A 12150-nucleotide genomic window follows, 5' to 3' on the forward strand; every position below is an offset into this window, starting at 1 on the left:
GTATATCCCACTTGTTGATTTCAGATTCACCTGTGTGTGTACCCTTCCTTATTGCAATTAGCCTATGTATTCCCCGAGCCAAGGTTCGTAGGTTTGTTCCGATTCCTTCATTGATGGTCCTGATAGTTTGGGGTTATACTTCTAGGTCTGTGATCCACCTTGAGTTTGTTCTTGTGCATGGGGTGAGGTAAGCATCTTGTTTCAATTTTCTACAGGTAGATATCCATTGTTTCCAGCACCCCTTGTTAAAGAGGGCGTCCACCTCCCACTTGATGCTTTTTGGGCCCTTGTTGAAGATCAGTTGTCTATACGCTGATGGTTTTATTTCTGGATTTTCTGTTCTTTTCCCTTGGTCTGAGTATATGGCTTTGTACCAGTACATGCTGTTTCTACCACAGGTAAAGCGAGCCCTTGACTTTGTCCTTCTTCTTGAGGAGTTCTCTGCTAATTTTGGGCTTCTTACCTCTCCATATGAAGTTGGTGACCAGTTTTTCCAATTCTTTGAAGAAGGTTGTTGGTATAAAGGAGTTTTTTGTAATGTGAAGCAGTTAAGACTTTTACTTTTGGGAGGGTCACTGGAGTTTTTCAATCAGGGGAATGGTATGATCAAGTTATTTTACTTTGGTTTTTAAGGAAGGTAATTTTGTCAGTTGTATGGGGCAAATTCTAATGGAGAAGTCTATGTGCAGGAGATGAGTCAGGAAGCAAGTCTATATAAGAAGTATCGAGAAGCTCTAGAGATAGAGCAGGTGGGATTTTAGCCATAGACCCATTTAGACCCTCCAGCTCCCAGCAAATCACTCCACCTTTCCCCTAAATGAGCTCAAATTGTGAAAGCTCTTCTGAGAAGTGTGGCTAACTGGAGTCTGCTCTCAGCCACCTCCTTTGGTGGTCTCCACAGTAGGGTTCTTTATAGTACTTGCCATTTTTCCTTCTGATGTTTTGGTTAATAGATCACATTTGTCTTATATCGATGTCTTGCAAAGTAGTTACTCAGAAATATCTATTGAACAATTTCCTCGAATGTGCCATTTTTGGTTTAATCCCTTTTGATTTTTGTGCCTCTGCTCACAGTGATTTGCTTTTCTGGAAAACTTTTATCTCCTCTACTTGAATTTTGAACTTTTAACCCCCTTTTCATAGTTCAATTAAAATCCCACATCTTCCATGAAGTTCTCTGTGATGGTACCATCATAACCTCTTCCTCTAGTGAACTTTTGTAAACTATGCACTACTTAGTTTATTCTACCATTTTCCCCATCCTTATAATTTTATTTTGTGAATATGGATACTCTGCCTCTTTGAGCTGAACTGTCTCTGAATTTCCGGGACTGTAACTTGCAACGGGAGGGGAAAGCCCTGTCTTCCTCCTGCAGTTATTGGCGGTTTTGAACTTCAGACCTTGCATGTTGTAGCCTTACATATAAGCATTATACTACCAGGGCTGCTTATCAGTGTATGTAAGAGGCCCTTAGTACATATTAATGGTAGTGGTCATTTGTCCTTTCACAAACAACTTGACCATGTGCATAGTTTATTCTGTTCTTGAGGGGATAGATTAGAATTTCAGAGCAGAAATAATTTAAATAGTTAATTTAATTATTTGATGTTAGAATAAAATAGATTAATGCTTTTCCATAGCATTTTCATGGTCAAAAGAGAAGAGAAATTAAAAGAAAAAAATTAGGCCACATTGAAATAACATTTTAAAGTAGAAGACTTAATTTTAAAATGCTTTTGTTTAAAAAACATTTTCACATGTTTCTTCAGTTAAAAAGTAAATTGTTTGCCAAAACGAACCCTGATTTGCTTGGGAATCACTCAGAGCAATTGGGCATTCTCTGGTCTGTAATCCTGTTAAATTTCATCAATGAGTGAAAGTCTAATCAGGTGCATTTGGTCAGCCCTAGATATCCATCTACAACCTGACCCCCAGTAGATAGTTACTTATTAAGGTTACTTATTAGGACATTATGAGATGTTGAAATAGTGTGCATTGGGATTAAGAAAAGAGTTATTTGGGAATTAACTAAATTTAATTTGAGTCTTTTTTTTTTTTTACAGCCCGTATGTTGTAAAGTACTATGGCAGTTACTTTAAGAACACAGACCTCTGGATTGTCATGGAGTACTGTGGAGCTGGATCTGTCTCAGACATAATTAGATTACGAAATAAGACAGTAAGTATTTCAAAATTACTTTGCTAATCTCTGAAGACTCATATTTAGAATGTGGCTGAATAGGTTTTTTGTTACAAAGGAAATAGAAAAGGTTTTACAGAGGATCTAGTATGAGGTGTGAAATCCTGCCTCATCTCTTTTCCTTTATGGCAAGTTTAGGAACCTCATGATTATTTTATTTATTAGGATAGTTTTTGAGAAACTGCTCTCAGTTTCACCAAGAAACTGCTCCTGTACACCCCCTTTCCATACTCACATCCATGTGTGTGTAGTGAGCATATTCATATGAGTTCAAGAATTATAGTTAGAGAAGCTCTGGCAGTGTAGTGGTTACCCATTTGGCTGCTACTTGCCAGATCAGCAGTTTGAAACCACCAGCCACCCTGAGGGAGAAAGGCGGGGATTTCTCCTCCAGTTAAAAAAAAAAAAGAATTGTAGTTAGAATATTACTTAGATTTCATAATAGTCATGATATTCCTGATCTCAAACATTTTGTAGAATAATTTATAGTTGGTAAACAATTGAAGATATTACTTTTGAACTTTTAAAATAACACAATACTTTTGTATTTGCTCAAATCTTATCAGAAAATACGTTGTGATCGAGATAGACTATGTGTGTGTGCACTTGCAAATGAATACCTGTTTCTTTTTAAGTTAACTAAACATACTGAAATATGCCATGTAACCAAAGCTCTTTTTTTTTTTTTACCCAAAGCTTTATGGTTATGTTTTCACCCAAAATAAAATGGCTATTTATAAAATTGTTTCTTCATATTAGCAATGCATTTAGTTTATTTAGGTAACTTATAAGGAAAAATTCATCTTTTTATATGTGAATGGCTAAAAAGAGTAATCAGTGAAATAATTTGTAATTCCAGAGAGTACTAGCCCAATTACTATATGACATTATTATATGTTGTCAGACATGTTTCAGTAAAATACATTCAGCAAAAGTACTTAACTACTTGAGTCAAATTTGTGGTTAACCAGAATCATTTTAAAGTTTGATTGGGAAAGTGCGTTGTAAGTTTATCCTACTAATTTTTTTTTCTCTTAGAGAAAATAAAGTAAATAAGATTTGTTTTCAAGGAAGTGAAACAGAAATTAAAATAATCTCTGTTTTGACAGAATGGATTAAGTGGCCTGTCACATTCTAAGTATATATTTTAGAATATTTATGGTGCATAACTAGCATTTATGTAAATAAGATGACTTTCTGAATGGCAGAACAATACTTTAATTGAAAATCATTATACTCTCCTTTGAAAAATGTATAAAACCATCTTGGTGCTCAACTCAGTTCATTTGTTACTTAGGTACTAAATAGGACTCTGAAGTGAAAATATGTGAAATGGAAAAACTTTAGTCTATATCTTCTTGATTTTAAATGTTAATGTTACCATTTTGAATTGATAGGAAGGAAGTATTTGGTCTAGGTAATTTATTTCTTGCTGCCAATAATTACACTCTATGATTGCAAACTATAATTACAAATTTTATACTTCTGTTATCAAAGGAAAATATGATGGAACATTATCCTCAGGAATCTTCTCCACCAGATACCAAAGGGAAAGATTGTATCTTTTTACATTCTTTGTTAGAAGATAGTCCACTGAGCTTGTTGGGAAGCCACCCACTTGGGATTGTCTAATTGTTATCCCTGCAGAATCTTTGTCTTGGGCTGATGTGGCGAATCAGAGTTGCACAAAAGAGATAAATAATTGTAATTGGAACTGTGGGATATATTGTCTCTTGGTGATACCTTAATGACCAAGAAACAAACCCCTAAAACCAAATCTGTTGCCACTGAGTTGATTTAGACTCACAGTGACCCTGTGGGACAAAATAGGATGGTCCCATAGGGTTTCCAAAATTTGTAATCTTTATGGAAAAGATTGCCACATATTTTTACTGCAGAACCATAGGTGGGTTTGAACCATTTCAGTTAATGACTAGTGCTAACTACTGCACCATGAGGGCTCCATTCCCTGATGACCAAAACAAAAAAATCAAGCTTGCTACCGTCGAGTCAGTTCTAACTCTCAGCAATCCTATAGGACAGGGTTTACAAGACTTTAACTTTTAAAAAAAAATCACTTTATTGGGGGCTCTTACAGCTCTTATAACAATCCATACATCCATTGTGTCAAGCACATTTGTACATATGTTGCCATCATCCTTTTCAAAACATTATCTTTCTACTCGAGCCCTTGGTATCAGCTCATTTTTCCCCTCCCGGCCCCCATGACTCTTAATGGGAGTAGAAAGCCCCATCTTTCTGCTGAGGAGTGGCTGGTGGTTTCAAACTGCTGACCTTCTAGGTCACAGCTCAAAGTAACAGTCTTTGTTAAATCTCAGGAATATTTGTATTCCTGTTTTCCAGTGTGAAGGCATTCCCCCCCCCATTTACTTATTATCTAAAAAGAGTACCATTGTTAATGTTACTGATATAAGGATGTGTATCCTGTCGACATTAAAAAAAGTACCTGGCCATTGCAAATATTTGCTCATTTTGTAGGAATAACTCAATAACTGAATGAAAATGTTTCTCGCTCCTTGAATAAATCAGGGAAATCTATTGGTAGGCTTTCAAAGGTGAGAGTGGTTTGAAATCAGAGGTAAGAAGCCTTTGCTTACCTGGTTGTTGCTCATTGCCTGACATTCAGAAACAGTACTTACTGGAGTGATATTCTGGATGGTTGTGTGAATTTAGAGGTATGGTTGTTACTGACTGACTGGCTTTCAAAACTGTGGCCAGTGAAATGAGACAAGGTACCAGTGATCGGTGTGAACAGATTCAAAACGGCTTCCAGCAGCTAATCTTTTCTAGGAGGGAGAGACTCACCCCCCCATTATATGCTGTTTTGTTACATATGAGTCGTTTGTTCTGATTTTATATACATTTTAAGCAGTATTCTGCATTTTCTTACTGTTTATGTTGTCAGTGTATATATATTGACCTCTTATTTATTTATTTTTAAATTATGCATTATTCCTTTCTGAATTTCCAATTTGGTTGAAAAACACCCTTTATTATTTCCATATGTGTAGGTGTTATGGTGACAATACTTGATTTTTGGTATGAATATGTTACTTTATTTCCTGAATGATGTATTTTCTGAGTAAGGAATTCTAGTTTGGACATCTTTTAGCATTTTGAATCTATAATACACAATTGTATAGCTTTCAGTTTCTACTAATACATTTTACTTTTGATTCTTTAACAATAATCTGTCTTTAAAACTTTCTTTTAAAAAATTTTGTCTTTGGGCTCAACAGCACTACTCTGATGCCCATAGGTTTAATTTCTTTGTACTGTTCCATCTTGGGTCCTTATTTCTCCTTGATGCTACAACTTGATATCTGTTATTAATTTTCAGATATTAGTTCTGTTCCAGTCTCTTTACTGTCCCAGTCTACTAAGGTCCTTTATATACTTGGCACTGTATTTGGCCTCTCTAGCCTTTGTATTCCATTAATTTATTTGTCTGTTTCTGTATCTAACAAGCATGCTGTTAACTATATGGTCTTGGAATAAATGTTGTTCTATAGTAGGCAAGTTTCTTTGTCTCTAGTTTATCTTGACCTTCTGTATGAATTTTAGAATAAATTTCCAATTTCCATGAAATGTCTTCTTGAGTTTTTGATTGGAATTACCTTTAATTCATAGATTAATTTGGGTAGGCCACTATCTTTCCATCCATGAGTATAGAATACCTCATATTATAATCAGTTCTTTTATGCTCTTAAATGCCTTTTGTTATTTTCTCTCTTCAATTTGTTGTTATAATGATAACATTCTTGTTATATTTTATAGTAGTAGTTCCGTGTTGGACTGTTAACCACAATGTCAGCAGTTCAAAACCACCAGCTGCTCTTCGGATGAAAGATGAATCTTTCTACTCCCGTAAAGAGTTACAGTCTCGGAAACTCACAGGGACACTTTGGCCCTGTTGTATAGGGGTCTGTATAAGTATTGTTAGTCTTTTTTTTTTCCCTGCTGGGAGGATGGTCTACCCCATTTTTCTGCCAACCGAAATGCACTTGCCTTCTCTGAGACCATGCTTCTCTTCCCTCTCTTGACTTGATTTTCCCATCAGGCTCGCTTATCAGTCTGATAGTCTTTTGGTTTGGGGTGACCCAACCACATTTTTATATGACAGCAACTAAATAGTCATCTTCCTTTCCCCAGAAAGATCTTGAAAATCTGATCCCTCTTGAATTGAGGTCTCCTCTGTTGAAGTGATTTTTAGGATCTACTTATCGAGAGGGTGGTGTATGCTTCTTGGGCACTAGTCAGGTTTTCTACCATGTTGCTTGGTAGACTGGTTTATTGAATTGCATACCCTGGAAGCATGAATCTGCCTTTCTCTTGGTGCTTATCCTTATAGTAGTGGACTTGTACAATGTGTCCTTTTGTGATGATTTTGTCTTTGCGTTCAACAGCACTACTCTGATGCCCCTAGGTGTAATTTCTTTGTATTTGTCCCATCTTGGGTCCTTATTTCTCCTTGATGCTGCAACTTGATATCTGTTATTAATTTTTAGATATTACTTCTGTTACAGTCTCTTTTCTGCCCCCATCTACTAAGGTCCCTTAGTATACTGGTTTCCAGATCCTTCCATGTCATGAGGTATCTCATGGTTTCATCACTGGAATGCATAGTAAGAGTGCTGGTTTTACAAGCTCTGGACATTCACTACTACAGCCGCAGTCAGCTTTACTATTAGCCCCTCCACCCCTCCACCCATCCCTGCCCCTGCTTGTGTCTGGCAATTAGTCATTTTCTCAGTGTCCCTGGATGGCTCCAGTGGTAAAGTGTTCAACGACTCATCAGAAGATTGGTAGTTAGAACCTACCTAGAGCCCCTCTAAATCACTCAGTTGCTAACCAAAAGATGAGTGGTTCGAAACCACCATCTGTTCCAAGGGAGAAAGATGCAGTAACCTGCTTCTGTAAAGATTGAGACAGCCGTGGACCCGTGGGCCAGTTTACCTCGTCCTGTGGGAGCACTGTGAATCAGAACGAACTGGACAGCATTGTCTGGTTATGGTTTGTAGAGGCACTTTGCAAGACAGGCCTGGTTACTCTTGGATATTTTTAGTTTTTAATAGTTCAAATGTTGTCCCTGAAGTCATACCACGTGTTTGATAGCTATCCATTTCTTGTTGTGGACCTCAAAATACTGATCTCTTCATTTGCTTTCGTCGCTTACCTCTGTGTTACGTGGATTTGTCTTGTAAAGGTCTACACATGACTTTTCCTATCACTGTGTCCACCAAAGTGAAACCACATGTGGTCTTTGGTAAAACTTTGACCATTATGAGTCTAAAAAAAAATAATGTCAAGACATGATCAGTGAAGTTTCATTTCTTGTACTTATTTTGAAATCAATAATAAAATGCTAAAATAAGTCGAGGGCCAGCACATTGGTGCTTAAGTGTATGCAGAGATAGATGCTGCCTTCACAGCGAATAGGTATGTCAGGCTCACGGAGCTTAAGTTCAATTCATGTCATTATTTTGTATGTACTTAATATCACAACCTTTTCTCAAGTAAACTCTTTTAGAGAATACACATGTCAGATTATTAGAAACGTTCTTTTTGAATCTTGATTTACTTTGTATCATTTACATATATTAAGCCCAGTACCATTATAGAAAGGAAACAAAATGAGATGATGGTTGAGAGAGTTGACAGTGCCTCTCAGATTCTTTTCCTTGTTCTGAAAAAAAATGTCTGATTGACATACCTTTTGTGGAATTAGCATGTCTTTGAAAATAATCTCATTAGCATGAAGGGTTCTTTGTTTTGAATTACTGCCTGCTGTTTGTTTTTGATCCCAGGATTCCTAAAATTAAAGGTATAGGGACAAACAAATCTGATTGTCCAGTGCTTGACTGTTTGATTTTCACCTTCCTTCTGTCGGTTTAATTTCAAAATATGTTACTGCACTTTAGACTCCAGCCTCAATGTAAGAACTGGCTCCTAGATTAAGACCAGGATTTAACTCTGAAAGGCCAACAAACAGTCCTTGAATTAACTACAAGCTTTTCTTTATTGTTGTTGTGTTTTGTTTTGTTTTTGTCATTGGCTTTTTGTTTTTGTTGTTTTGTTTTCTTTTGTTGCTTGGTTTTGCTCTGTCTTGTTTTTGTGCATGTTATTATCTCCGCATGGCTGTCCAAATAAGATAGGCTGTATGAACAATCTGGAGGAGAACAATGGGACCGACAGTTCCGGGGAGACATGGGAGAGGGGGAGGTGGGGGGAAAGGAAGTGGTGTTAACAAACCCAGGCACAAGGGAACAACAAGTGATCCAAATCGGTGGTGAGGAGGGTATAGGAGGCCGGTTAGGGTGTGACCAAGGGTAATGTAACCGAGAGGAATTACTGTAACCCAATTGAAGGCTGAGCATGATAGTGGGACAAGAGGAAAGTAAAAGGAAATAGAGGAAAGAGCTAGGAGGCAAAGGACATTTATAGAAGTCTAAATAAAGGCATGTACATATGTTAATATATTTATATATGAGGATGTGAGATCTATGTGCAGGTTTAGTATTAAGGTAGTAGATGGACATTGGACCTCCACTTAAGTACTCCCTCAATGCAAGAATACTTTGTCCTATTAAACTGGCATTTCCATGATGCATACCTTCCCGACACAATTGCTGAAGACAAATGGGTGCATAAGTAAATATGGTGAACAAAGCTGATGGAGCCCGGCTATCAAAAGATACAGCTGCTGGGGTCTTAAAGGCTTGAAGGTAAACAAGCAGCCATCTAGCTCAGAAGCAACAAAGACCACATGGAATAAGCACTCCAGCCTGTGTGATCATGAGGTGTCGAAGGGATCAGGTATCAGGCATCAAAGAACAAAAAATCATATTATTGTGAATGAGGGGGAGTGTGGAGTATGGAGTGGAGACCCAAAGCCCATCTGTAGGCAACTGGACATCCCCTTACAGAAGGGTCACGGGGAGGAGACAAGCCAGTCAGGGTGCGATATAGCAACGATGAAACATACAATTTTCCTCTAGTTCCTAAATGCTTCCTCCTCCTCCACCCCCTGCCTCACATTATCATGATCCCAAGTGTACCTTACAAATCTGGCTAGACCAGAGGTTGTATACTGGTACAGATAAGAACTTGAAACAGGGAATCCAAGAAGGATGATCCCTTCAGGACCAGTGGTGATAGTGGCGATATCAGGAGGGTGGAGGGAGGGTGGGGTGGAAAGGGGGAACCAATTACGGTACAGGGATCTACATATAACCTCCTCCCTGGGGGATGGACAATAGAAAAGTGGGTTATGGGAGGCATCAGACAGCGTAAAATATGACAAAATAATAATTTATAAATTATCAAGGGTTCATGAGGATGGGGGAGTGGGAAGGGAAGGGAAGGGAAGCGGTCAGGGAGGGGGAAAATGAGCTGATGCCAGGGGCTTAAGTAGAGAGCAGATGTTTTGAGAATGATGAGGGCAACGAATGTACAAATGTACTTGACACAATGGTTGTATGTATGGATTGTGATAAGAGTTGTATGAGCCCCCAATAAATGATAAAAAAAGACCAGGGTTTATATTTTGTTTGTTTTCCATTTACTTCATTACATCATCCTCTCCCTCACATTAGAGTACTCCCCCTACCACTTTCTTTGCCTAATGATTTTACACCCATAAAAGTACAGCTGAAATAGAACCTTGCCTTTGAAACATTCCCCTTTTCTCAGGTAGTTTGTAGCCTATTCAATAACCGTTTGATTTGTTAATTAGATAAATCAGGTAAGCACTGGAATGCCAACCACAAGGTTATGGTGACTGATTTTTGAGCTCTAAAGGCATATTCTTGATAGATTTTCATAAATGGCACAGAACAATCATGGGGACTTACTTGGAAAAAATTTTAAGAAAATTGAAAATGTACCCGTGAGGAAAAGGCCAATAAAGCTGTGTTGAGGAATTTTTTTTTCATTATGATAGTGTACCTGTTCATTCTTTGGGGAGATGTATCAAACAATAGGAGAATTTTCTTGGGAAACTTTACCCCATTCTTGCTACATTCCTGATCTTGCCCCTGTGGTCTTCTTTCTGTTTGCAAAATTCCAAGGACATTGAAAAGGAACATGAGCTGAGTTCCTCAAGGATGCGTTTGACTTTTTTTGGGGGAGGATTAGAGATGGAAACTCCTCCTTAAGAAATGTGTAGACCTAGGTGGACGATATATTGAGAAACAATAGCTTCATAGTTTGATATTTTCAACCAAAGGGGTCTGTCATTTTATAGTAATACTTTTTGACTTACCCTGGTCTAAGTGTTTGAATACTTTTTGTTCATCTTTATAAGTGTATATCTTGATTACTTTAGCTGTAGGCTAAAGAACCAGCCCTTTGCATTGTTCCTGTTCATGTATGCATTTTGAGGGGGGGCGGGGCAGTACGTATTTTTGCATTAAAAAGAAAAGGGTGGACATTTATGGGAGTTATTTTTAATGGAGTCATTGTGAGGAAATGAAGTAGTAGGGAAATACTTTTCTTTTGGGGACCAGAAGTCTTTAAAAATTTTTTTATTGGGAAATACTTTTTAAAAACGTAATTTATATTATCTGTTGTGAAACACCAATTCACATCTTTAAGCGTTTATGAAGGCCCTAGAGACAACAGCAACAGCAGCAGACCATCTATCCATTTCAAGTGTTTTATGTTCCAAAGTAGGAGCAAGCCCTGGTGGCAGTATATGTTGGCTGCCCTGCTAACCACAAGGTCAGCAGTTTGAAACCAGCAGCTACTCTTTGGGTGAAAGATGAGGCTTTTGATGCTGATGAAGATTTACAGTCTCAGAAACCCTCAGGAGCAATTCTTCTGTGTCCTGTAGGGTCACTTCAAGTTGGAATCGACTCGATGGCAGTAGGTCAGAGAGAATGCAGCGTAGAGACTGTGCTACCGGAAGGTTTCTAAAGATAGAGTTTATTTTTGATTAGAGACTCCCAAAATACTTTTAAATGTGCATACACTTTTTAGCTATGGCTTGACCCATGGAAGAAGTAGCGCTTAATAAAATGAAGTCTTTGACAACTTTCATGTGCTCTCCATTTTTAGGCTGTTTCTTATTGGCCTAGTTGTCAGGATTTTTGTTTTCTCTCCTGGTCTTGTGTATTTTCGCTGGGGTCACTAAACAATGACACTTATTTTTGCTTGCCTTGCTGATGGACAGAAGGCTGACTAGCTCTCACAGGGGCATTGGTACTAGAGTTTTTGACTGGCAGGTATGATGTTACAGTGAATGGGCTAAGAGCTGGCTTTCAAGGTGAAGGGACCTGTTTTCTGTTTTCCAGCTTCTCTGGAAAAGCTGACTCTCTCCTCCCAGCTGCTCTGCACTTCCCCCATGGGCGCTCCACTGCAGGCCCCAGCTGTGCGCTCACTTGTGTGTGGCTCTCTCCATAGAAATGCTTCCAAATGCTTTATGGCCACAAGGGAGGAGGCTTTTAACTCTTTAGTTTACTTTAGTTAAAAAATTCTCTTACTTTTAATTTTAGAAAGAAAGATCAAGAACTAAACACATTATAACCATAGATTCATATTAATTCTTGAATCTGAATTAGGTGGTCTGCCTCCTTTTAAAAAAAGAAACATTATTGTGGTAAAATATAAATGCAAAATATTTGTCATTTCAGTCATTTTTATGTATACAATTCAGTGATTGTAGTTATATTCACTAGATTGTGCAACCATTACCACTATCCATTGCCTTTTTTCCTTTCAAATAAAAATTTTATTATTAATTGGGAGTTAATACATATATCATATCATCCCATAGTTCAATAACGTCAAGGAGAATTATCTTACCGTCCTTAGCAGAAATTCAGTACCCCTCAGATAGGAACTGAAAATCCAGGGAATCCAGGGCGGATGAGCCCTACAGGACCAGTGGTGTGAGTGGCGAAACAGGGAGGGTAAAGGGAGAATGGGTA

The 12150-nt window shown here is 37.9% G+C and overlaps 1 protein-coding gene across 2 annotated transcripts in view; it reads left to right on the top strand.

The window, feature by feature from the left end:
* STK3 (serine/threonine kinase 3) overlaps positions 1-12150 on the top strand; it is a 290300-nt gene that overhangs the window by 50683 nt on the left and 227467 nt on the right. For both annotated transcript variants that reach the window (XM_045286470.1, XM_045286473.1), the window contains one exon: positions 2065-2179. In XM_045286470.1, the coding sequence (XP_045142405.1) occupies positions 2065-2179 (115 nt within the window). The remainder of the gene's footprint in view (positions 1-2064; positions 2180-12150) is intronic.

This window comes from Echinops telfairi, unplaced genomic scaffold (assembly GCF_000313985.2).
Source record: "Echinops telfairi isolate 266 unplaced genomic scaffold, ASM31398v2 ScPeMD7_1;HRSCAF=3_0, whole genome shotgun sequence".
Lineage (NCBI taxonomy): Eukaryota > Metazoa > Chordata > Mammalia > Afrosoricida > Tenrecidae > Echinops > Echinops telfairi.